Consider the following 27,462-nt stretch of genomic DNA (forward strand, 5'->3'; position numbering starts at 1 on the left):
CTTCACATGGTTGTTTTCTTTAAACTGGACTTCGAAAGCAGAACAGAATATGCATTCACCCGATGTACAAGGCAACACATACACAAGCTAGTGTTTGTTGTGTTATTTTCCAGGTCCTCCAGTTTCCTTCCACTGCACTTGCGACTCGATTTCTGCTCTTGAGTCTTGTCCCATGTGAATACCCTAAAGCAGTGGTCACCAACCCTCTTCCTTGAGATCTACCTTCTTGCAGGTTTCATCTCCAACCAAAATCTAACACACCTGTTTTGGCTGATCAAGAACTTCTTAAGGTAATGACTGGATGGTCAGGTGGTCACGATTACGGTTGGAGCTAAGTCTTCAGAAAGGTAGCGATCCAGGAACAAGGTTGGTGACCACTGCCCTAAAGCCTTAATATCTCTCAGCCTTGCATCAATGGATAGTATAACCAGTATACTGTATGCTTTTACCCAAGAACTGCTGATGTAAACCGTAAAGACTCCTGTTCTCATCTCAAGTTGAACATCCATTCAGCACACTTACCTCTACCAAGTCGACCCAAAAGAGGATGGGTTAATTTTTTTAATGGGTCTGCGTCCATTCAAGGTTTCTTCTTCATGACTTCTCGGGGAGTTTTTACTTGCCAGTGTCACTTCTTGCTTGTTTATTAGGGATCTGAATCTTCATTCAGATTTCTATAACGCTACTTTGGGACCATGACCAAGGCAAGCATCCTTGGTGCCGTACACCAGTGTTACTGTGATATGAAAACCACTTCACTTTACTGCACCATTAGGCATCAGTTCTTTATGTATAATATATTACCCTTGTGCGCAAGTCTCCTATTCTCCAGTGCTTCAGTAGTAATGTTCTAATACCAAAAAGTTATAAAAACCAAGAGTTTGATTTCACTGCAAACTATTGTTTTCTTCTGTGAGCCGTGGTGACTCAGGGCTGATTTATATTCTGCCAACATGTACAAGTGTAGTGGGTAGACATTCGCATTGGTGTCTGCCAGCAAACTTGCATGTAGTATGTATTTGTGCACTATTGGGCAGTGTCACATGTACCAAACCAGAATGTTCAGAAAATGAAAAGTACAGATAAAGTTTTGTGTGGCACTGAAACAGACAAAATTAACAGAAGTAGTCAAATACCGGAAACGATAAATAAAAACACCGTACACTAAATAGGTTTATATTGTAATGTTTATGTGCTTTGTGCTAATTTGTTGGTCTTTGTTGTATGTTAGTTATTCCTGGGAGACTTTGATGGTTGTTGAACATGCCACGAAGGACATTTCTAGGACAGCTACAATTGTGTTTAATAGAAGACAAAACATTTGTCTTTTCTCACTCACCATTTTTGGACAATACACATTGGACTTCAGAACGCAATGCAGCTACACAACGCAGTTGCGCTGAGCTACAGCGGGGACTCGGCTAGTTAGCAATCTAAGAGATGGTGAGTGTGATGGTGTTAAAAGGGGGTATTAGCATTAATGTTGAAGCTGTTGGAACGTGTTGGAACGTGATCTGTTTAAGCAGAGTGTACAGGAGGTGAGAGAACTGGACAGTCTAAAAAACTAAAGTGCCGCTGCATCGCTACCTTTAGGTAGAGGTAAAGGAAGGGCGCCACTCTCAGCTTGTGGTTGAATGGTGTTGTGGGTAATGTTGTAAATGAATGTAGAGCAACCTGGCGAGGAAAGATTCAAATAAGTCGACTCAGAAGTCATTCAGAGTGCATTTTTGCTGTTAGGGTCACGTGTACATACAGTGCCCTCCACTAATATTGGCACCCTTGGTAAATACAGTATGAGCAGTGAAAGAAGGCTGGGAAAAATTGTCTTTATTGTTTAACCTTTTGATCTTTTGTATAATACTCTGCTCTCATGGCTATCAAACAATTTCAGACAAAACACAGGTTTATCAAAAAATTATCTTTGTTAAATATAGGTGTGCAACAATTATTGGCACCCTTTTAGTCAATACTTTGTGCTACCTCCCTTTGCCAAGATAACAGCTCTGAGTCTTCTCCTATAATGCCTGATGAGGATGGAGAATACATGGCAAGGGATCTGAGACCATTCCTCCATACAGAATCTCTCCAGATCCTTCAAATTCTGAGGTCCACGCTGGTGGACTCTCCCTCTAGAGTTCACCCCACAGGTTTTCTATGGGTTTCAAGTCAGGGAACTGGGTTGGCCATGACAGGACCTTGATTTTGTGTTCAGTAAATAATTTTTGTGTTGATTTTGATGTATGTTTTGGTTCATTGTACAAGATCTAACCATGGCCCATTTTAAGCTTTCTGGCAGAGGTAGTCAGGTTTTCATTTATGCCATGTACAGGAGTCCATGAAGCCATGTATCCTAACAAAATGTCCAGGTGCGATGGCAGAAAAACAGCCCCAAAACACTAAAGAGCCACCACCATATTTAACCATGGACATGAGGTACTTTTCCATATGGCTCCCTCTCTGTGTGCCAAAACCACCTCTGGTGTTTATCGCCAAAAAGCTCTATTTTGGTTTCATGTGACCATAGAACCCGATCCCATTTGAAGTCCCAGTAGTGTCTGGCAAACTGAAGATGCTTGAGTTTGTTTTTGGATGAGAGTAGAGGCTTTTTTCTTGAAACCCTTCCAAACAACTTGTGGTGATGTCGGTGACTTCGGATTGTAGTTTTGGAGACTTTCTGACCCCAAGACGCAACTAACTTCTGCAATTCTCCAGCTGTGATCCTTGGAGATTTTTTGGCCACTCAAACATCCTCTTCACAGTGCGTTGAGACAATATAGACACACGTCCAATTCCAGGTTGACTCATAACATTATCAGTTGACTGGAACTTCTTAATTATTGCCCTGATGGTGGAAATGGGCATTTTCAATGCTTGTGCTATTTTCTTATAGCCACTTCCCATTTTGTGAACCTCAACAACCTTTTGCCGCACATCACAGCTATATTCCTCGGTCTTACCCATTGTTATGAATGACTAAGGGAATTTGACCTATGTGTTACCTCATATTTATACCCCCTGAAACAGAAAGTCATGGTTGAACAATTTCCTGTTCCTAGTCACCCAGGTGTACTACAAAATATGGCTCACATATATTTAATATTATTAATATAGTAATATATGTAATTGTGGCACAACTATATTTAACAAAGATTTGTTTCTTGATAAACCTGTGTTGTGTTTGTAATTGTTTGATATACATGAGAGTAAAGTATTTTTGTGAATTTTTAAACAAAAGATCAAAAGGTTAAACAATAAAGACAATTTTTCACAGCCTTCTTTGCTCATATTTACCAAGGGTGTCAATATTAGTGGAAGGCACTGTAGTATGTAGTTTAGGTATATTTGTCAGGGCATGTACAAATCTTTGCCCGAAGCTTTTTTTTCTCTCCCCCCAAGAATGTAGTGTCACTTACATTTTAAAGACGGGTAATAAACGTGCTTATAACATCATGTCTTTTGGTTTTGGTCGAGGATTGTCTGGCCTTATCTCATAATGCTCAGTTCTCTGCTTATCAAATCAGCGCTTATTTGCTGCACTACACCACAGATGAACCTGCCGTGTTCACCTTGACACCTTGAGCCTCTCTGAGCTATGCTCTTCTCTGTGTCTTAACGGTAATATGTTTTTGTAGAAGTATAAATCAGCCTCCATTGGTTAAAGCTCTGTGCTAATGATTGGAAGCTTTTGAGGTTAATTCCCAGGACTGCTTGAGAACCACTGTTGGCTGTAAGTACTCAGCTGTAAACCTCGACTGTATCCGTTTGGAATAAAAAGCAGCTGATGAAATGAATAAATGTAAATCAAGTTCAAGTTCAAGTGGCTTGATTGTCATTTCGACCACATACAGCTGGTACAGTACAAACGAAACAACGTTCCTCCAGGACCACAGTGCTACATAAAACTGACCACATGAGACGACACAGAACTTAATAAGATCTAAACATTTTTACAAAGTGCACGTGTAAACGTGTGCTAACAACACAGGACAGCACAGTACGCCTAAAACAGGACAATAGGCACAGGAAGTGACAGTGTAGCGCCGAACAGTACACGGTTTTAGTGTGGAAGTGTCCGATATAACAGGTATTGCAAAAGATAAGTGCCAAAGAGTAACAATATAATGTAAAAATGGCATAAATGTAAACATAACATGCTATGACTTAGTATTCAACAGATTCGCTTATACCAAATGTGGACATACTATAGCAATTATTGCGGTAGCAGCCAGGTAAAGTACATAATAATGACAAGAAATTAAATATTACGATAATACGATAAACGTGTTCAGACACAGCTGTATTTGTTGCGAAAATCTTACATTTTTCCCCAGCCTCTCTTCTGGCGCATGAGACATCACAGATAAAAAAATGGTGCATTGTACGTGTCTGTCTTTGATATGTGTGCAATAATGTGTGTGCAAGTTAATCTTTTGTCCTCTTGTGTTTCTAATCCACTAAGTGAGACGGAGCAGACTGGGGCTATGTGCTTTCTGCGGGTCCAGTGGGAGCACAGAAAAAGAGAAAAAGGAAACGCGCGCGAGAGAGAAAGAACGAGCGATAGGAGAGTTATGCACCCCCTGCAACGTTTTCCGCAGCCTAGGTGCCTGGCTGAAAGACAAATCGTTGCTTGTTCACACGTCCTTGAATTGCATTGCTGAGGAAACCTGCTGAAATTGGACAGTAGAAACGGTAGCCTGAAACGCCATAGATTTATAGATGGTCTCTCGCAGTCATACACACGTACAAAGACACACACGAAGATACAGATGGAGAAAGAGAGAACGAGAGATGCACTATAATATCTGTTCATTAGAGCACTGTAGGAATTAAGGTTATAATGCATTATAAAACAGGATTGTCCTTATAACGTAACGATACCGTACGACTGCACCACAGATTGTTATAGTACATTACACTATTAGTGTTTATAAGTAATTTATAGACATATCTCATAATGCATTATAAGCCCTGACATCATGAATACATTTATGTCTCGTGCTACCGTTTCGACAAAAAGTTGATTATTTTCCTATAACAGCAAGTGTTATACTTTTGATTCATTTATAGTTACATTTAATATTCGGTAAACGAGTTATCTCCTGTTCCTACAGAGAAAGTGCAAAGTTCTCCGGCCTAAAGACATTCCTGTGGCGGAAAACTTAAAGGAACAGCTATACCTCTGACCTTTACACAACGCTGACACTGGAGGCTCCTTCCAAAAATTCTAAACACACTGTAAAACCGTGTAGTTCATTTAACTCAAAAAATTTGAGGAAACTAATTACCTCAACATTTTTAATTTGATAAATCAAATTTCTTTAAGCCAAATACACTCAAATATAACAAAAATGTGACTCAAACTTGTTATATTTAAGTGTATTTATCTTAAAGAAATTGATTTATCGACTTAAACATTTTGAGGTAATTAGTTTCCTCAAATTTTTTGCGTTAAATGAACTTATCCGGTTTTACAGTGTAAGCACCTCCTTATAGAAAGCATCAGTAAATCAAAGATTTTAAGTTTTTCCTTGGTAAATAATAACAACTGTGTTATTATGTTTAGGTCATGTGGTGCATCCGCCCTGTGAATGAGCTGTTACTATAGAAGCAATAACGTACTAGAAGGAGTGCAGTCTTATAAAGCTGTGATTTGCTTTGCAGTCAGAGCTGCTGTCGGAGCCACGCTGACCAATCAGAATCAAGAATTCAGCAGCACTGTGGTATAAAAGGTGTCAAGCGTGTAACTGTTTTCAGTCCCTCCCGGAATGCAAAATCAAGGAAACGCCGCGATATCCGGTGAAGCGTGCAAGTTTTCGAAATTAGCGCAGATTTAATGCAGATTTGTGTCATGTGAAGTCATCACAATGCGTATTCAGCCAAAGCCTTCACATGTGTTGAACATGAGTACAGCTAAAAGATTGCATTTAGGAACACTGCGAAAGACCGTGCAAAACAACTCCATGCATTGGTTTCGCCAGTTCGAGTATTTTTCCACAAAAAAAGCACAGAAAAAGCCGCAAATCGCATCGAGTCCAGTTTTTTAAAAAGCCGCAGCAAAATCAAGCATTTTTCACAAAAAAACCCTCTGTACGCACTGGACTTATGAGCAATTACACAAGCTTATATATAGCCTTCATATTATATAGAGATTAGAAAGTATTATGCACACTATATAAGACTGTATATGCTTTTATAATCCATTCTGAGTGCAGTACCCGCTCATACGGAAGAGCTAAATGTTAAACCTGTTATACACACATGAACACCACATGACCCAAAGTCATGCAGAGCTGAAAGAGGTTAGCAGTGCCGCTCGGTTTGAAACGTAATGATGAGGATATTGCAGTTTGACGCCAGTCGTAGATGACTGTTATTTCCAGGACAGATTTCGCTGAAGCCCTCATTTTCTCTCCTTACCACAAGCAACCTTTTCTGGGATGCTGCGAAAGTACTCAGCGTCCTCAACACCACATCTCAGTAAATGCCGTCGCATTTATTTTTCTGCCAGTACACACACGGGCAATTCAAGGCCCGCAGTGGGAAAGCTTCCTCGTTGACCACTGTGTGAAGGTGACAAATAGCTATAATAGAGTTATAAATAGACGAGCAATTCCGGCGTTATGGACGTGCCATTCATAGCGAAAACTCGAATATATATTTATATTCATATTTATAGAAATATCGAAGAATATAAATTAGAACATAAATTCTGTATTTATTATGAGTATGCTGAGCGGTCTTTTTATATTTTCCTAAACCCCTGACGATAGAGTCCAGACATCAAGAGAAATATCAGTCTATACACATGTTTTGTATTTTAGATGTGGGAAATATACCTGTGTTATGGACATGACAAAAAAAAAAAAAGGACACGAGTTTTTTGGATACAAAATACTTTGTAGGAATTCTGTGAAGTAAAATGCACGAACCAGAAGTATTAACACAGACCGAATGGAGAAGGGTTGGCTCTCCATAGAGCATGAAATATTTATTTTATTTTCATTTCCATTTTCGCATTCATGAGGAAAAACCATTGTTAGGGACGTACCTGACTATGGAAAAGCATAAAAAAATGCTTTAAAAACTTTAACAGAGACCTCTAGTAGGTATTTAAACCACCAAACTTTGACTTCTGAGACATCAGTATGGTAACGCTGCACAATTAGTGGACTTTAAACTGAAATCACAGCACCGCAAGAGTTTATGGATTATTTAAACCTGAGTTCACAGCGTCTCTGATGCCGTTAAGGTGTAACCAGCGTGGCGTTGTTCAAGACCATGAATTTGGTGTGTGCATGAGACCATGAGCTAGATCAGCAGCTATGTGAAATATTTCCCCCCCGACAAGACGTTTAGCATGGACAATTAGCATGGACATAATTCAGCTTCGTACAGAAAGTTTTAAATTATTTGTAATAGTAATTATTATATGACATAAATTTAATCTTGAAAACGTTACGGACGTGACAGAGCACTGAAGCGTCGTGATGTCCTAAATGTAGCCCTCGTAAAAGGCATTCAAAAGGCATCGCTGTGATGGCAAAGTGAGCGGATTTATTTCTCAGACCATTTATCCATCTTTCTGCAAAATGCGTATTGTTAATATCGTTAACGTAATAAAGTTTTTTTTTTTAAAGGGGTTTTTGAAATGATTTTTAAAATATTAAAAATTGTCTGTGAAAATGTCATTTTAGTATTGGTGCACACCTCATATGTGCTGGATAAACAAATCAAATATCAAAGCACATTAATGCAGTAAAATACAGACCTAAATGGACAACTTAAATAGGCCTTTGTTCTTTTGTTAAGAACTTTATTATTTAAAGGTAAGGTTGACATTTGCATGGAATTGCTCAGGTCTAAATGGTTTCAGAAGAAACGGTTGAATTGCTCATGACGGCGACGTAACGTCACCACTGTAGAATCTACAGCATACGCGGAACGTGCGGCCAATTATACACTAATACGAGATTATCAATTCTAGCTACTGTATACTGTGCATTGTGCAATATCACAATTAATAATGCATTTATTAACCATTTCCACCTTGGCAGATCTCCAATTATGAAGCATTACAGGTGAATAAGGTCATTTATTGTGAATAAACTACATCCAGTCCAAGTAGCTTTGGACTGAAACAGAAGAAGACCTTAATATAATCCCCAATATGTGTCCCTTAAAATAGTGTTGCCGTTCATCAAGTGCCTGGTGGTAGCTAACGCTTAATCTTAAAACCACTGTAACACACACAATTCCAATAGTCTGTAGCGGTGCATACTTTATGTCATGGGTGTCCGGTCTAATACACAAAGGGCTGGTTTTTGTCCCAAACAAGCATGATAGTCAATTGAAGGTCAAGATGAACTAATGAAAAACCTTCATCCACACTGACCTTTTGTGGATTAGACTGGACGCCGCTGCTTCATATAATCAAAATATCTTCGTTTTCACAAAACAGATATGAAAATTCGTTTTCCATGAATGTAACATGGCCATTTTGGAGCTTGTGAAGTATGCTTATCATTCAGTGTTCTCTATTTGAACAGAAAAAAAAAATGACAGTAATTGACATTTCTAAAACCTGTAAAAAAAAAAAAAAAAAAAAAAATTCTCCTATACTGAATGCGTTTCTTGACACGGCGGTTCTACACAAAGCCATTACAGAAGCACCTACATTTTTAGCCTAATGAAATAATCCAGAAACGATGATGCCCCTGCCATCTCATTTGCATATGGAACTTGATAGGTTCTTACATTTTATGATGCAATAACTCTTTCTTGCATTCACACACATTTCAGCTCGTATTTTTTTCCATTGAGATTTTTTATGCTGCTAGTTTTGTAAAAGAATTCTTTAACTTTGGCTTGAAAGTAATTTCCCAAAAGGGGTTAATTGTTAAGAAAACATGTTATAGAGCAATGAAAATGTAAAAAGTAAACCTGTATGTGTCAATGCTGTACACCTCCAGGGAGATGTGTACAAAAAAGGTCCTAAACTGTATTTAATGTACACATTGCTAGTCACTGTACAAATTGTTTTTACCTTGGCAAGGCAATGTAGTGTACGTTGAGGTTACAAAAGGACCATGATTGTATTTTTGAATAGGAATGCTACCACCCAGTGAGACCCAGTAGTACAATTTAGTACCTTGTTTTCTGAGAGTGTGTGTTTTGTTTCTATATCTATTTCCTAACAGTATTTTGTGCCGATAATTTCAAATATTCTTGAAAACAGTGGGTCAGGATATATGCCTGAACTACTTACACTCAAGAATTAGTGATGAGAATGCACACTGACTGGACTCTGATGTGGGTATATAGTCAAAGATCTCATCATTTTTTTTTTGTTTTGTGGATTGATTGATTGATAGAATTGGCTAGAGGCTAGTCGTATCACTCTTTTACTAGAAAGAATGAAAAGATATCTGCCGTAAAGATCAGGACTCCAAGGATTTGTGAAGTTCAGATCATCATGAATGGTGGAGAATCTTTTTATGGGATTTTCACTCTACCTTTAAAGGATGATCTTTTTTCCAGTGATGCTTTCGCACACTGGGTATTGGTGTGATGAATAAAAAAAAAAAAGAAAGCCATGCTGTATTAACCATTCAGGTTAAGGACTCATGGGAGAGGAAAAACTGGAGCAGCTTACTTCTGAATGCCTGAAGTAAAGATCTCTCTGTGCTCCGTTTGTTACACATTTATCATCTCAAGCCATCTAATGAAGCTCTACTCTCCAAGGCTGCACAAATGTTCTTGACACTTGGAGAGTGTGTGTGTGTGTGCTCTTGCATCTTTGTAGTGCACTGAGGTTCAGTTGCGGACCCAGCAACGTATTTCAGGGGACTGAACTGAGTACTTGAAATATTGTAATTCACAGATCAGCTTTAACATTAAACCACTGAAAGGTGAAGTGAATCACACTGATTATCTTCTTACAATGGCACCTGTCAAGGTGTATTAGGCAGCGAGTGAACAGTCAGTTCTCTAAGTTGAAGTGTTGGAAGCAGGAAAAATGGTCACATGTAAGGATCTGAGCGACTTTGACAAGGGCCAAATTGTGATGGTTAGATGACTGGGTCACAGTCTTGTGAGGTGTTCGGTGTATGCAGAGGTTAGTACCTACCAAACGTAGTCCAAGGAAGGACAAACAGTGAACCGGCGACAGGGTCATAGGCGCCCAAGTCTCATTGACGTGCGTGTGGAGCGAAGGTTAGCCTGTCTGGTCCGATCGTACAGAAGAACTACTGTAGCACAAATTGCTGAAAAAGTTTATGCTGGCTATGTTAAAAACGGTATCAGATAGGGCATTGCAGCTTGGTGTCTATGGGGCTGCGTAGCCGCAGACACACAGGTCAGAATGCCCATGCTGACCCCTCTCCATTGCCTACATTGGGCATGTGAGCATCAGAACTGGATCAGGGAGCAATGGAAGATGATGAATCATGTTTTCTTTTACATCATGTGGATGGCCGGCTGTGTGTGTGTAACTTTCTTGGGGAAGAGATGGCACCAGGATGAACTATGGGAATGAGGCAAGCCGGTGTGATGCTCTGGCCAATGATCTGCTGGGAAACCTTGGGTTCTGGCATTCATGTGGATGTTGCTTTGACACGTACCACCTACCTAAACATTGTTGCAGATAAAGGTATACCCCTTCATGGCAACGATATTCCATAATGGCAGTGGCCTCTTTCAGCAAGATAATGCGCCCTGTCATACTGCAAAAATTGTTCAAGAATGGTTTGAGGAACATGACAAAGAGTTCAGGGTGTTGACTTGGTATATATACATTAACACCTGCCTAATATTGTGTAGATCCCCCTTGTTCTGCCAAGTCAGCTCTGACCCGTCGAGGCATTGACTCCACAAGACCTCTGAAGGTGTGCTGTGGTATCTGAAACCAAGACATTAGCAGCAGATCCTTTAAGTCCTGTAAGTTGCAAAGTGGCGTCTTCATGGATCAAACTTTTTGTCCAGCACATCCCACAGATGCTTGATCGGACTGAGATCTGAGGGAATTTGGAGGCCAAGTCAACACCTTGAACTCTTTGTAGTGACTGTACTGTCCAGTTTTGTAAACGTAAACCAGCATGACCACTTGCATTTTTTTAGCTGAAGGCAGCTCATCGGACAAGAGACGTTAGGTCAGAAAGGGGGACATTTTAATGCATTTTTTCATGTCATGGGGACATTTGAATGCATCGCTAGTCCGATTAGTGAAGTGATGCCATGGCTTGTTTAAAAAAGTTGACAGTGAATGTTTAAAGATGACGGGATGTGTTTGTTCTTCTTGAGTACACCGAGTGGTGCCGAGTGGTAACGTGAAGCTACCTGGAATTTATTTATAGACGTAAACAAACTGTTAATCAGTAAGTGTCCGTTGCTTATCTGGACCACAAGTAAGAAATTTTTATGTAACTGCGCGGTTACAAATTTTAGTTAAAGACCACCATTTTAATGTAATCCATAAGAGAGCCGGAAAGCTTTTTTAAAAATAAAAAATAAAAAATTTAAACCACATCGAAACATGTTATCAGCTGGGTGTTTACATCCTTTGGAGATTTGCTCCTTGTACAGCAAATCCAGTTCTAAATGTCTTGCTCTAATAGAGAGAGAATTTTAAACATTTCTAAGTGCAGTACCATTCTGCTTGCCAGATCCTTTGGCAGTCATTGGTCTCAAATCAGCGAGCAGTACAGTATGTGCTATGAGAGCATAAGTGGTCATACGTTTGCAGAGCTTTTCACAGCGCTTTTAATTCCTGCACTCTTACACTCTTAAACCGTGTAAATCGCTAAACCAGGGATAAGAAGACAGTTGTTGCATATGTGCATCATTTACTTTCTCGAAAGCAGCTGTCTGGTAAGAAGACTAGGTAATTATACCGTTCTATATATATTTTTTGTGCTTAATTTTATGTAAGATACTATGGTCAAAATGATCTGTCCTTGCCATTAATAAGTCTATATATCATGTCATACGTTCACCTCACACCTCCAGGGTCGGGGGTTCGATTCCCACCGTGGCCCTGTGTGTGCGGAGTTTGCATGTTCTCCCCGTGCTGCGGGGGTTTCCTCCGGGTACTCCGGTTTCCTCCCCCAGTCCAAACACATGCATGGTAGGCTGATTGGCATGTCCAAAGTGTCCGTAGTGTATGAATGGGTGTGTGTATGTGTGTATGTGTTTGTGTGCCCTGTGATGGATTGGCACCCTGTCCAGGGTGTACCCCGCCTTGTGCCCGATGCACCCTGGGATAGGCTCCAGGTTTCCCCGTGAAACTGAAAAGGATTAAGCGGTATAGAAGATGGATGGATGGATGGATGGATCTCATGTCATAGCTCATATCTTGAATGTATTTTTATTTTTTTTTTACATTTTGCTCATTTGGCTGATATGTTTATCCAAAGCAAATTACAATATTGTAATACAACGGAGCAGATGACAGCTGAGGTTCTATCAAGGACTATGGACAAACGATGGGAGCTTGGCAGTGCTGGGATTTGAGCTCACATTCCAGTCACCTGCCAATCAGTAGACGATTTTCCAATTAGTAGACGATTCTCCAATCAGTAGACGATTCTCCAATCTGGAGACGATTGTTTCAAAACACTGTTCTTGTGTTAATTTGGAGGCATTATGCGTTCTGGCGCACTATGGCATCATCCAGTTGGATTCTGCACACTAGTGGTGCTTGACTAGAAACCCCCCCCACCGGGCATACATACTATGTAAAGTGCATTGAGAGCCTAGAAAAGCCACTATATAAATGTAACTGTAACTAACTAACATTATCTTGCTGAAAGTTTAATCTGTGGCCAGGTTTTAACCTTCAGGCAGAGGCAACCCAGTTTTAGGGTAAAATAGCATGGTACATAGAAATCAGTCTCTGGAAACTCTGGACCACTAAAATCAAATAAACATCTGTCTGTTTGGTTTGTACTGTACATCAATCCAGCTGTCCTATCATTTGATTTCCCATACATCAGTCTGCCTTGTCTGCAAGATTCCACCCATTAACCAGATTCAGGAAGTGCTAGAAATGCTAAAAAAATCCATCAGTGCTTTGCTTCCTGATCTGAGATTCATGGTTATCTAATCCTAAAGGCTTTTGGACGTATCCTGTTGAGCGAGTCGTAGGCGAAAGCGAGCTCCCTGTCTGGCCTGTAATATAATGAGGAAGCCACAGTGAGGTCTGCAGCTTGTGTAGTTGGCAGGTAGATCGGTGTTTTGATTTTTATTTCTGGCCTCCTCTCAGGTTATATGCGAAGCCCAGGGATTCAGTGCTGGTCCTGCCATCACACAGAGATCAGCTGGAGCCTTTATCTATATAAAAATGAAACATGTTGGACATATTGCAGTGGATTATCTGTTTTTCTTTGGAAGATGTAACTAAGAGATTGCAACGTGCGAGTGATGCAATGTATTGAAACCTATCGTAGAGTTACAATTCTAGACATGAAACTCATGAAAAGTCGTTTTTAATATCCTGCTCCACATAACGAGTGCATTATCGTTCCTAATGAACCGTGGTCAATTTTTACACTGAGTTTGTTTGCTGAAATCTGTTTCGGGGTTGTTTTTTTATTTATTTTTGTGACATTGTGACATCTTTTCATTTGATTCAGTTGGTTACACATTGCAACAGCTTTCACGCACACCAAATTGTTTGTATGTGTGGGTGTTATTTTATCGGTCAGTAACTTGGCAGTGCTTTGGTGGATGCTTCGTATCGGTTCTGATAAAAGTTTTGTATTTTTTTTACATCTACTGTTCAGGAAAATTAATTTTTTTATTAGAGAAAAGTCGGAATCCTGACTATTGTTGTTAACCAACAGTTATTAGTGTACTAGTAGAATGAAAGGTCACTGGATTACTCTTTGTCTGACAATCATATTGTCACTCATATTGCGTCATATGCAGAACAGTCACTAAGTACTGAGTACTGAGTGTTCATCACTAAACGAAAGTTTGAAAGCACCCTCAGAACCACTGGCCCATAAGACAAGCTCATTCAATGAACCATTGTGTAAATCACTATTTAGGCCATTCATCGTTAGACTATTCAGTCCGTTGAAAACACACACCAATTGATGTGTCCATGAAGGAGCCTTTCTGAATCTGACCTCACGAATCTGAGCCCTAGTAATGGAGAGGAAAACCTGTAATATCTTCATTCATGGAGGTAGCCATTTGGATGGAATATCAGGACCACACGAATTTTTTTTTTTATTACACAATATTGATTGGGTCATTAAAAATGGCACATGGCTATACAATGGATCACTTGAAAGAAAGCTAAGCCTTTTTATCTGTCCATCCATCTCCTTAATAAGCCTTTTCTCTCCAGAGCACCTGCACTTAATTTAAGCTTAAAAGCAATACGGAGGTAAGACTGACTGAAGGCGTCTTTGTATGACTCTTTTGAACCAATCATTATAGTAATCATTGAGTGCTCTCCCGCTTTGTATGTTCTGCACTGGTTCTGACCTCAGCGCTATTGGTGTCACTCTGCCATGGGTGAAGTGCCACTGAAAGATGAGCTGAAGAGGAGAATGCTGCTACGCTTTTATTTTAGATACCCTCGGCGCTGTCCTCATGTCCTTTGCCTTACCAGCGTCGCTTCACTGACAACACATAAAAAGCTCTTCTCAAAATATTGTCCATGCCTGGTTGAGCATGGCCTCATGATCTCGAGCCACTATTGTCCGGGGCCAGAGGAGCAGGGTGGTGGTGGAAGTGTGGGTGTGTACGTGTCTGGGAATCTCTATGGTCACTGGCTCCCTGATTGGTATTCCAATTGGCGTTCGCTAGTAAAATGTTTAAAAGGCTCTGTGCTCTCCCGGTCCCCTAGAGGCACTCTTTGAAAGGTCATCACTTTCACAGAGGAAGACAAGACTGATGCTTTATACACATGCTGTGTAGCGTAGCATAGCATACCGTCTCAGTGAGTCAGAGTTTGTCTGCCAAAGCCCTCCCACTGTGGACTTCTGGGACCTGTGTGCACAAACCATGTGCTAATTTAGGATTAGATTTCTTGTGGAGTTATGAATGTACAAATTGATGATATATATATTATACATGATATGCATAGGTATGTCTTCCTTTCCAGTGCTGCATAAGTGCAAGATATTTTGATATTTTTAATCATGTGATGGTTTATGAACCTAGAGGATTTGCTAATCACAGGCCTGTCATTCATTACAATGAAGCCCTGTCCCGAGCGTCCTTTATATGTACCTTTTTTTTTTTTTTTCGAGTTTTGGAAGAAGAACTGGAGAGCATTATTAAACACAGCATTATAAATGAGTTTAGTAATCCTACAGTGCTATTAAAGAGTAGACTAGCTTGTCTTGTTTAGCCAGCTTGGAAGATGGATCATAGCAGTTACACTCATTAGTGCAGTCATGTTTAAAAAAAACCCAAAAAAAAACAGTGAAACTTCCGAATGGTACAGTATAACTTTCTTTCAAGTGATGATTTCTATAGCCACGAGTCTTTTTAAATAATCCACTCGATATTGAGTAATTGAACGTGTAGCCCTGATATTTAAGATAAGATAATGTACCTTTACCTTTATTGATCCCCAATAGCGGAAATTCAAAAATTTGAATCTAGCAACTGCATGAATAAAGACGTTAGTGCAGGTTTTGTTCCATTTCCATGGCTGGGATACATGGGGTTTGATGGCGTGGTATGGACTCGGTATTGCTTTTTTATCCGTTTTTATCCAGGCAGTCAATACAAGGGACTGGCCAGCACACTGGAACATTTACTTGCCTAGTAGGGTAGCTAATAAATCTATGATTTATCCACCATGGTAACAATGTGACAGTTGGAAAGCCCAAGAAAATACGGGACACTAAGGGCTATCTTGTCTCATCTTGAAAAGCTGAAATTCCTTTATAAACGCTTCTGTTGATTCTCTACAAAGGTTCTGCATGACTCTTATATGTGCTTGTTGGAAGGAGCCCATCTCATAGCTTGCATTTGTCCCCACACCTTTGTCCAAGTCTTTCTTCCTTCGCAGCCAAATGATGCTCTCGTTAGTTGTGCAGGGGGCCGGAGGCAAGGTTTCCTAATCCCAGCAGACATCAGATATTATTGCTTTATTCTGCAGAGACTGCTCTCTTCTGCAGCCTAATGATGACTGTAGATTGGCATCTTCTTCTGTGCATATTTATTATCTTTCGAAAGAATATGACAGAGACTGCGGAAGATTCAGCGGAGTGTGAGGAAACGAGTCCTGCAGGCTTGTTGTGGTTAGTTTCTCTCCATGGGTGTATTGTAAACAGTCAGCACACAGCAGGGTAATAGGAGTTCGGCTTGCGACCCCTAAAGTGTAATGATTTTCACCATGGGAACGGAAGAGAAAATAATGATCATAAATTTCCCCAGCATTCAGTAGAGTGTTCTGCAAGCAGCTGTTTTTTTTTCCTTCTTCTTTTTCTGTGCATACATATAGACATAGTGCATATTCAAGTATATAGCTCTCAAGGGGAAGAAACATCCAAATTGTAGCCTGCCCATGTGCGTTGTCTGTAGTGTGCGCTGGCTGTTGATTTAACCACTCATAAAGCTGCAGTGGAGTAATAAACACCCACTTATTACTGTGCTTGTTCCTAATTTTCCTGACATGTGCTGTTGGCTTGGCGTGTCAGGTGCATTACTGAAGCGTCAACTGTAAAGCAGTGAGTGAGCATGACGTCTTTAAAACATAAAACAGGATCTCCGGTGTGGCAGCTCCAGTCTTCCGTTCTAATTACTTTCATTTGAAATGCTTTTGTCTAACGTGTTTCCTTTTGTCTAGCGTTTTTCTCCTGCTTTTTTCCCCTGGTTTTTATTCGTCGTCTTCCTCTCTCTCTTTCTCTCACAGAGGACGAGCTGTAGTTACCTCCTGTGCACCATTCTCCTCTTTGTTGCTGTGCTACTAGCCGTTACAGTAACAGGCACCATCCTCTTAATGAACCACTCCCAGACACCCTCAGGCCCCGATGCTCCACCCCTCATCACTACCAATCAAGACGAAGGTAACGCCCTGGTGACGGTAGAGAGGGGTGATGGCTCCCGCATTAACATCTTCATCGACCCCAACTGCCCCGACTACAACAGCAACTTCTTGCGACTGGAGGGGTTACAGACGTCACTGCTGCACTCGCTCAGTCACCATGACACAGACCTGAAGTCAGTGAAGGGACAGGAGCGTGCACTGCTTGTCCAGTTGGCTGAGGAAATTGCGAAGCTGTCAGCCCACGGCAGCCAGCTGAAGGCGGAGTACAGCACGTTGAGGCAGGGCCAGAGCAGCATCAGCCAGGAGATCAGCATGCTGCAGACTGAGCAGGCCAGGCTCATCCAGGTGAGACTCTCACGCTATTAAACCAGACCAGGCCCACAGCTTGAGTTAACACTCCTTTTTTCAGTATACCACCGCTAACCCAGAAGAACATCTGGGTATATAGTCAACATTTTATGAGAGGAGCTAAGCTTTCATTCCATCGCAGGTAAAATTTCACTGTGAATTAATATCCCATTGCTAAGCTTTCATTCCATCGCAGGTAAAATTTCACTGTGAATTAATATCCCATTGCTAAGCTGCCCTTTTTGGCGATGCTTAACACGAGAGATTGACCACAACCGAAAACAAATAACCTCAGTATTAACCATAATCTGAAAACACACAACAAAATCCAACAACACAAATCCAAACACCAGTAACACCACAACGTTATAACCACGCAAAAACCAAGTCTGAAACATCGACGGACATTTGAGAATGTGGACGTTTTGGCAGTAGCACTGTAGAGTAAAAATCCAAACGTAAGTGACGTATTTGCCTTAACTTGCTGCTCAACTCTGGCACATCCAGCTGTAGTGCTGGGAACGGTTCGAGAGTTTGTTTAAGATGAATGTATGTGTTGATTTTGTATGCGTGATTGCTTTTCACATGGTTAGTTTAAAACTAGCAGCAGCGCTGTTCGGTGCTCTTCTAAATGAATGTAGTGTACCTTTGGATATTCACCCAGATGTTTATTTACACATTTACTGTCCATTCACTGGTTTGGACAAAGTTTTGAAAATGCCTTGTGTCCTTTGCCCAGCAATTTTGCTTTTGTGCGAGGTCTGGGTAGTTTCCAGAGTATACTGGGTCCTTTTTTTAAAAAAAAAAGAAAAAGAAAAAAAAAAAGGAATTTAAAAAAGTCCAAGAAACACCTACTGTCACAGAAAGAGACATTTTACCTGACATGGCAGACAGCCAAGTGCAGAGATTTCCCAGTAGCCCTTTATTGAGCTTATCTTGTTTACTCACCCATAACTGCTTCAAACAAAAGTCTTTAATAACGTTCAAAAGAAGTTTCCCTGAACATTTTTGTCCCAGTCTAATGACTAAATCTTTCTACAAAAAGCTCAACGCCTCCCAGTGTCCAGCATATTCTCTTCTAGCTGCAAACCTGCACAGGGACATGCATATAAATGGGAGTGCAGAGCGACAAACTGATTTCAGCCAGCAAGAGTCTGAATCCCGTGGCCAGAAAAGTGTGCAAAATCTATCAGATGTTCTGTGGGATTATTTGCATCTCAAGCTTGACACACAGCATTGGACATTTGCAAGACAAGTTCAGTATAGTTGAGATTTTAAAGGTTGGCTTCTCTGTAAGCTATGCCTACCCATAAACCCTTTCTTTGTCCAGATGCAGGTATGCGGTAATGTGAATCACAGTTCACAGTAAGGACATTTAGTAGTGAATGACTTGCAGATTGAACTCCAGCACAAGATGGGCTCATCAGTTCAATTACAAGCCTTTCACAGGTTTAAATTGCTGTGTGTTAAAGCACTGTTCAGCTCCATATTCCTTCAGGAATGTAGGCTGACCTGAAGACAGTTCTGTCTGGAGATGCTCTTTGAAACCTAGTGATTCTAGTGGGCAGGGTGATGATTTAGAGAAGCTCCTGTGTAACCTGTAATAGTGTTGTTTCAGTGCTGACCAGCATACTGAGAGACAGATGGGACCAACTGTCTCTCCACTTAGATCAGCATTTTATGAATTCAGACAGCAAACTAGGATCGTATTTTCATTAGATTTCCTCAGCCAGGCAATAAACAGTGGGGCTGAACCATCTCCTGTAAATCCCTGCGGTGTGTCTGGTTATAATTTGTCATATTCACTTAGGCAAGTTTAGAAATGGGTTTTGAAATCTTTGCTTGAAGGACACTTGGACTGTTAGGCATTTTTTAAAAAGGGAATCGAAGAGTCACCTCCTGAGGAGAATTCAGACAAGAGCTGTACATTTACATTTACAGAGTGAGTGCAGTTTTGGGTAGCTTGTGTTTTTTTTGTGCGTAATATCCAGACAACACACACACACACACACACACACACTCCCCTCCTCCCCCTCCCCCCTGCTGAAAGATTCTTAGGTAGGAGTTGTTGACTAGTACGGAGGAGATGGGGAAGTGGCGGGTGCAGAAACGTCATCGTCATTAGAGAAGCTGGGAATTTGTAGGACGTTAAATAGGAAGAAGGAGACGCTTCGGTTGATCCGTTTACATTTATTCATCTGGGAGACGCTTTTATCTAAAGCGACTTACAATCGAGCTGATGAGTTGACGGTTAAGCGGCTTCCTCGGCCCCTTAACCTGGAATCAGAGCGCTTCCCAGGTATTATGCGCCTTTTCCCCTTTCTTTGTAAGTCGAGTGCTCTTCTCATTTAGAATGAGAGAGATTGCTGATATGCTGAGTGCGTTTGCCATCTAGTTATCTGTAAACCCAAGAAAAAAAGGCTTCTTTTGTGAATCTCTGGCAACGTCCCTATAGAAAAGTTTTGTCCATTTGGTGGCCATCTTGGTAACACTACTTGCCAAGTCTTTTCATACATGACCAGGCTCTTACAGTATCTATTTGAAAGGGGAGAGACGTATAAACTAATAACTGATGAACAAGAGTTTAAAAACATGGATTTTGAACATTTGGCGTTTAACTCTGCTAAAAAAAGATCTAGGTATTCTGTGGTCATTTTTTGGGTTGTTTTATTCAGGCCAGGAATTTTCATTTTGGAGTATCACTAGGGTTTACCAACAAGGTGATTGCCTTTAAAAAAAAGTTTGATTTTTTAAAAACGTAATACATGATACAGCCTCATTTATATTTCAAGCAGTGGCCAGTTTCTGCTTCTACACCGTCTCTGTCTGTATCACTCATCTGACTTCTGAATCTCTGGATCATTAAAGATACCTAAAGACGCTGGAACATTTCTTCCCTTCGCTCCCTGGAAACATAAAGCAGAGGAAGTGAAGAAAGCCCCATTACATACACTAACTTTAATAACACTGCTCCAGTTTCACGATGCCTTATATGAAACTTAAGAAAGGCTGTGATGTGGAGCGATTAGCACACGTAACCTTAACGTTAGTGGAAAAGTTTCACCTAACCCTCGGAAGAAAAATACCCTGATGGTGGAATGTCCCATTAAAATATATGAGTTCATTTTAATATCTACTTTTTTATGATTCCCTACTTGCAAAACGTATATTATTATTTTACTACTATGTTATATCTTTAATTAAAATTTTTTACTCTCTCACACATGGGATTTTGTTTTTCCATAAAACAATATTACACTTTTTCTTCTCTGATCATGTATATTCTAGTTAGTCGTTGTCATTTCGGTCAGGTTCGTGTTAATGGATATCATTTGCTAACCTGGTTATCAGGAAATGTGTGGTGATTTTGGAAAAGGTGCTGTTGAAGCAGTATCTTTAATAGAAAGCATAAGCATGGACCCCCTGAATACGTGGAAGGGTCACGTTAAAGTACAGTTGAGGTCGTACGTTTACATACGCCTTGCAGAATCTGGAAAATGTTCATTAAAAAAAAAAAAAAAAGCAGGATCATAGAAATTGCATTTTGTTTTTATATTTAGTCCTGCCCTCAATAATCTATTTCACATTATACATGTTTACATATAGTCCACAAGACATAAGCAGTCACTGATTGTAAACGGTGTGTAAACTTTTGAACAGGATGATCGGTGTAAATTGTTATTATTTTGTCTTCTGGGAAACTTGTGCTGTAACTTTCTTATATAGCTTCTGAAGGTAAATTAAAAAAAATAAGATCTTTAAACAAAGTAATAACAATTTACACCGATCATCCTGTTCAAAAGTTTACCCTCCCCTTAATTTATTAAATTTAAAGTTTACCCTTAATGTATCATGTTGCCTTCTTGAGCATCAGCGAACGTTTGCACCTTATGCAATAGTCGTGTACGAGTCCCTCGGTTGTCCTCAGTGTGAAAAGATGGATCTCAACGTCATATAGCCGCTGTTGGACAGGGCTCAAATATGCAGAAGATGCTGGAAAAGGAAAGAATGTGCAGGACCTGGGGGATTTTTCTGGAGAACAGTGGACAGTTTAACTGCTCAGGACAAACAACGGACTCATGAACAACTCTCACGAAACATAGAAACAGTCATTGATTATCGAGGTAACGACACACGGTATTAAGAATCGAGCGTGTGTAAACTTTTGAGCTGGTTCATTTGTGTAAATTCTGTTATTATTGTGTTTTGTGGACTATATGTAAACATCTGTTATGTGAAATAGCTTATTCAGGGCAGAACTAAATAAACAACAAAATGCAATTTTTATGACCCCTCTTATTATTATTATTATTATTATTATTATTATTATTATTATTATTATTATTATTATTATTTTATATTATTTTATTTTGCAGATTCTGTAAACTTATGACCTCAACTGTAAATATTTACTTTCTATATTTGTCACACTATATATATATTTTTAGGTAGCTAACATGAACCTGTAGCCCACCATTTTATATTATATGACTTTATGCTGTATAGTTGTTCAGGTTTCCCTGTGAGCGAATGTAAATGCCCCCCGTATATAATTTCTCAGCATACACAGGAGAATTAATTAACGCCGGAGGTTACTATTAAACCACATATATTTAAAATGATACAAATGATACAAAATACAAATATACTTGGAACTCTAGGCATTTTCTGGACAACTTCTAATAGGATTCAAATGTTTTGTGATTGATAGATTTGAAATTCATTTCAAATGGTGGCATATCACTAAACATATTAAACCATTAGAAATTTCAACGCATACATCGATACATTTTCTGTAATGGTTAAGGATTTTGTTTATTTATCCCTGCATTAGAATACAATAACTGTATGTGCCAAAAGTATTGAACGTAACTTTTCAAGAAATATTCAATGAGAAAGAAGAAAAACACTCTGAAACTGAGAACAGTGAACTCGGTGGCAAAAATTTCACATGGTCTTCAAACAAACAGCGTTCTCTGCTAACATCGTAGTTTCTAACTGTAGTTTTTGCTAATCGTGGTTTATGAATGCGCTGCCAGAATTTCTGTTTATGCAAATGTACGGTCGCCGTTCTGACACAAATCTCATGTACGCCATAGCGAACTGAACAAAAGCCTAATCGATTCAATTTGTAATCAGATACCGGCTGTCAAAGTGTGTCCGTTTCTCCTGCGTCAAAGCCAGAATTAAATCTTTAAATGTCACTTTCTCCCTTTTGGCGGTAACCAGACATTAAAAAGCTATAGCCTTACTTATGATCGTGATATGTAGTATCCATCCATCCATCTTCTATACCGCTTATAAATCCGAAATAAATCCGCTCACTTTGCCATCACAGCGATGCCTTTTGAATGCCTTTTATGAGGGCTACATTTAGGACATCACGACGCTTCAGTGCTGTGTCACGTCCGTAACGTTTTCAAGATTAAATTTATGTCATATAATAATTACTAATACCATCCATCCATCCATCCATCTTCTATACCGCTTTATCCTTTTCAGGGTCACGGGGGAACCTGGAGCCTATCCCAGGGAGCAGCGGGAATAAGGTGGGGTACACCCTGGACATGGTACCAATCCATCGCAGGGCACAATCACATACACACTCACACACCCATTCATACACTGCGGACACTTTAGACATGCCAATCAGCCTACCATGCATGTCTTTGGACTGGGGGAGGAAACCGGAGTACCCGGAGGAAACCCCCGCAGTATATCGTTTTCAGAACTATTCTCTTCTACTGAGTATTTACAATGAGCCATTTTGGCCTGAACGTAAAATTAGAATGCATCTAACGAAAGTAGTCTGCACGTTGCTCTTCTAGTTTCAGGTGATCTTGGCACTGCTGATTATGTGGTAAAAGCACAGCTTTAGCAAAGGGCAGACTTGAGTCAAGAAGGTGGCTACAGGAGTATTTAACATATTCTGTAGTTAATTATCAGAACAGCCTGTGAAATCGAGTGCTGTGGGTAATTGTATGGTGAGTCAGACCCTTTTCCATCCTTCTGCCTAGCGAGAGACCTGTTTCACCAAGACAACACGCTTTTGCCCTTTCCCTTGAAGGAGTGAAAAGAAAGAAACATTTTTTTTTTTCATCTGTCAGACACGCGCTGAAATTAATCCACCCTGACACTTTCCATCATCTCCTGGCAAAGCTGCATCACATGCTTGACTAAAATTAGTGGTGCACACACACACAGATATATAAATACACACACACACACACACACATATATATGTCTAAAGTTTGTTTAAACTTTCTTTGACTGTCGTGATTGTTGTTATGATGCCAATCGCTATCCAACAGGAATGTTAATTCTGGTGGCAGAATAGCAGAATTTGCGCTCTGACAATACCAGTGCAGGCTACATCGGCCTCAGGCGGTCTCTCTGATCAACTCGAGGAACGTTCTGACAACACTGAGACTAATTTTGAAGATTGAGTGCAAGCCCAGGCATGACATTATACCAACGCGACTATTTTCGATCTCCTCGTCCCAACTCGTATAAACCGCTTATTTAGATATCTATATTTAGACCGTGTGAAACCTGGCAGGGATTGTCAGAGACACTAGAAAACTCCGATTTTATAATGGCACGCTTCAGAGAAGAAATAATGTAGCGAATGTCTTCAAGCCTTCATTTACCGTCCCAAGGGTTTTTAATACAATAACGCTGAACTATGCAAAGCGACAACACTGTGGGTTGCAAAAAAAACCCACAAACAACTCTTAGAAACCAATTTAATAGCAGCGATGAGATGATGCAATGGCTGGTCGGGAAGGAGTCTTTTATATTCAGAGGAAAATGGGTATAATTGTTTTGTGTGTGTGTGTGGGGGGGGGGTGTGTGTGTGTGTGGAAATGTGTTTAATTGTCATGTCGAAGTAAAACTTCACACTAACATACCCCCTCGTTTTGCATCTTAGAAGAGTGGAAAACTTTATTTTATGCCTATGCAGAACAAGAAGAATCTAAATCAAAGCGCAGAATGACATCTAAGATGACAATCCCAATGTTGACTATTTCCTGTTAAAACAGTGCTTCTTAAAAAAATAAATAAATAATAGAAGACTAAAACCTAATATACTTTATAAATCTCTTCTTTCTGCTTGCGATTGCTTGACACTGGGTTGCTATTTTCTATTCAATTTCCTCTGATGCTGTTGTGTTCATTAATCTTTCTTTTCCAGCGAGTGAAGTCTTGTTTTTTTTTTTTTTTTAAGTGAGAGTTTTGTTCCACACTCAGATGCCCACTCTGATAGGAAGCAAGAAAAAAAAAAAAAAAAAAGCAGCTTTGAATGTGTCCATGATTAATGAATGCATCTCAACCACCAATTTTAAATCATGTTCACAAAGTAGCAGTGACCATCATTGAACGTTTACAGAGTCCAATTACAATATCAAAACAAGCTTTATCTGCCAACAGCGGGCCAGCGCAGGACCGAGACCTTAATTCCAATGAAATTAGTCTAAATCTGGCTTTACTTTTTAACACTCCATTTAAAGATTCAGACGGTTAAGTGCGAATATCAGATACCCCTGGATGAGCAGGCTATACATTTTAATCGGATGGGTTGTTATTGAAAATCCTCTATTAGTTATGGCAAACACCCACTGGATTCCCACTGGAGTCCAAACGGTTATGAGTGGGGTTGGATAGATCACCATTGGAGCTCCATGATATGTGCTTAGGCAATCGTGGGATGTTTATTTGGGAGCCCATGAAAATTTATGTTTCTCATACTTAGCCTGCTATGGAAAAGCCAGCATGTTTGTCTGACACATACCATACATGACACCCATAAATCCCAAAAGATGCCGGAGAACCATGGAATTTCCATAATTACTAATGATTCATTATTCATCTTCAGTAACCGCAGTTTCCTAGTCAGTTTCACGGTGGCTCTGAAGCCTGTCCTGGGAGCGCTGGCGCAAAGTGGAAGAATTCATGCCAGTCCATCGCAGCGCACCACACACACACACACACACACACACACACACACGTTCACACACTCATTCACATCTAGGGGCGATTTAGAGTAACTGCATATTTTTGGACAATAGGAGGAAACCCATATACACAGACAGGAATCCAAGTTCAGGATCAAACTGAGGACCCTGGAGCTGGAAGGTGGCAGAGCTTCCAGCTCACTGTACCACTGTGATACCCCAATTACCAATCAATCACTGAAATTACATTGTAAAGTCCTTATGAGTAGTCACATTGCATGCACTGAATAAGTTAGTAGAATGTAATGGCTAACCTATTAGTATTCAATACGGACCCAATCTGGAAAGTAGACCATTCCACTGTCTAAACTATATTTTGTATGACAGTCCAAAGGAGTTGTAGAATAACAATAATAATACAAATATGCACTATGAAGTCCTAGTAAAAACTCATGTTTAATAGTTGGCAATAAATTAAGTGTTTCCAATTGAATAGCCATTTTAACAGGAATCCTTTAATGCATTTCCCACTCACTAATTTATCTAATATTATGTATTATTAAGACAAAACAGTTGGTATTTGGAATTAGCGATGTAACCCGTATGATCACATAATTTAGAAAAAGTTGCATGAGGGGGAAGATGTACTTTCATGCGGGCATGAGTGAGTTGTCAGACGAAGCTTGTGCGGTGGTCCTTAGGAACTGCCTGGTCTGAGTGACTGAGTGGTGGTTTCAATTAGGCTAGTAGTTTGTTTATATATTGTAAAAAATAAAACTAGGTAAATTCGTTAAAATATAAAATGGCATTCCCATGCACATCTCTCAAATGATAATAGGTTGAGGAAACATCACTGCTGGCATTTCTACCTTTGGGATTTTTACCCCTGGCCTTTCCAGTGTTTCCAGGGGACATAGTTCATATTTAATTTAAAAAAAAACATTAATAATAATATACCCCTTCTGGTTGAGGCCACACCCACTTTGGGTTTATATCCAAATACAGATGTAGATGTGAACGTTTAGAGCACTGAAGAGACGCAGATACATTGCGTTACATCCCTAAGAGGAAGAGTTCCATTGTATATTAGTGATAAATGCCAAACCCTTATGTATGCACAAACAAAACAGATTCTCTCTCCTTGGGAAGGATGATACTGTACTATACTGTTAGGTAGTGGATACAGGACGATACATTCAGACTGTGGAGGAAACGCATCAACCAGTGAAAGCACGTAGCTTCTCCCCTTGTGGTTGTCATGTATTATTCATTATTTAAAAAAAAAAAAATTCCTACTACTGGGCCATCCTACTCATGAATGACAGGTAAGCATGGTTGCTGTGGTAATGCACAAAATGGGTGTTTGAATGTGAGTCTATGCGAGATCAAGCCATGCTGGTTTCTTCACAAGGTCACCAGTGCATGGGCTGCCATTATTGTCATGGGTACTCCAACACACACACGCATAGAAAGACAGCATCTTGGAGATCTGAGTGTTTTTCACATTCAGAAACAAGCTTTGCTAATTGAAGACAGGTCCTTCTGCAGATCTGACACATTCCCTGCGGTCTAAAACGCAAGAACCTCCATAACGTGTTAGAGTCAGCATTGAATCTAGCACTCGAATGTCAAGAAATCTCTGTCTCTCTCTCTCTCGTGTTTCAGCTGTTATCCGAAAGCCAAAGTAACATGATGAAGGTCGTGAACACGTTGAGTGACGTGTTCGACTCCATGCAGAAGGAACCTGGCAGCATGAAGGTGTTCCTGAAGGCAGACTTGCAGAGGGCTCCAGTGCGCAGTGGCATCCGGTCCAGGGGCTGCTCCAGCGGAGAGGGTAAAGACTCATGTCGTTAACGTACCATCCTATAGTACAGTAACCATCTGGCAGTAATGACCCCTTGCTTTTTGTAGACTTACCTTCTACTAACTCTTCAACAGTCACTTCTTGCAAGACGGTTTTAGTGCATCCTGATAAATGGTAAATGGTGCACTTTATCCAAAGCGCTTTATACTGTGTCTCATTCACCCATTCATACACACACTCACACACAAATGGTAGCTGAGCTGCCATGCAAGGCGCTAACTTGCCATCGGGAGCAACTTGGGATTCAGTGTCTTGCCCAAGGATGTGGAGTCATGTGGGCCAGG

The 27,462-nt window shown here is 40.1% G+C and overlaps 1 protein-coding gene across 2 annotated transcripts in view; it reads left to right on the forward strand.

Annotated features, from left to right (window-relative positions):
- Positions 1–27,462, forward strand: part of LOC128608122 (fibrinogen C domain-containing protein 1-like) — a 92,261-nt gene that overhangs the window by 10,362 nt on the left and 54,437 nt on the right. For both annotated transcript variants that reach the window (XM_053625581.1, XM_053625582.1), the window contains 2 exons: positions 16,877–17,356; positions 26,980–27,148. In XM_053625581.1, coding sequence (XP_053481556.1) covers positions 16,877–17,356; positions 26,980–27,148 — 649 coding nt within the window. The remainder of the gene's footprint in view (positions 1–16,876; positions 17,357–26,979; positions 27,149–27,462) is intronic.

This window comes from Ictalurus furcatus, chromosome 5, assembly GCF_023375685.1.
Source record: "Ictalurus furcatus strain D&B chromosome 5, Billie_1.0, whole genome shotgun sequence".
Classification (NCBI taxonomy): Eukaryota; Metazoa; Chordata; class Actinopteri; order Siluriformes; family Ictaluridae; genus Ictalurus; species Ictalurus furcatus.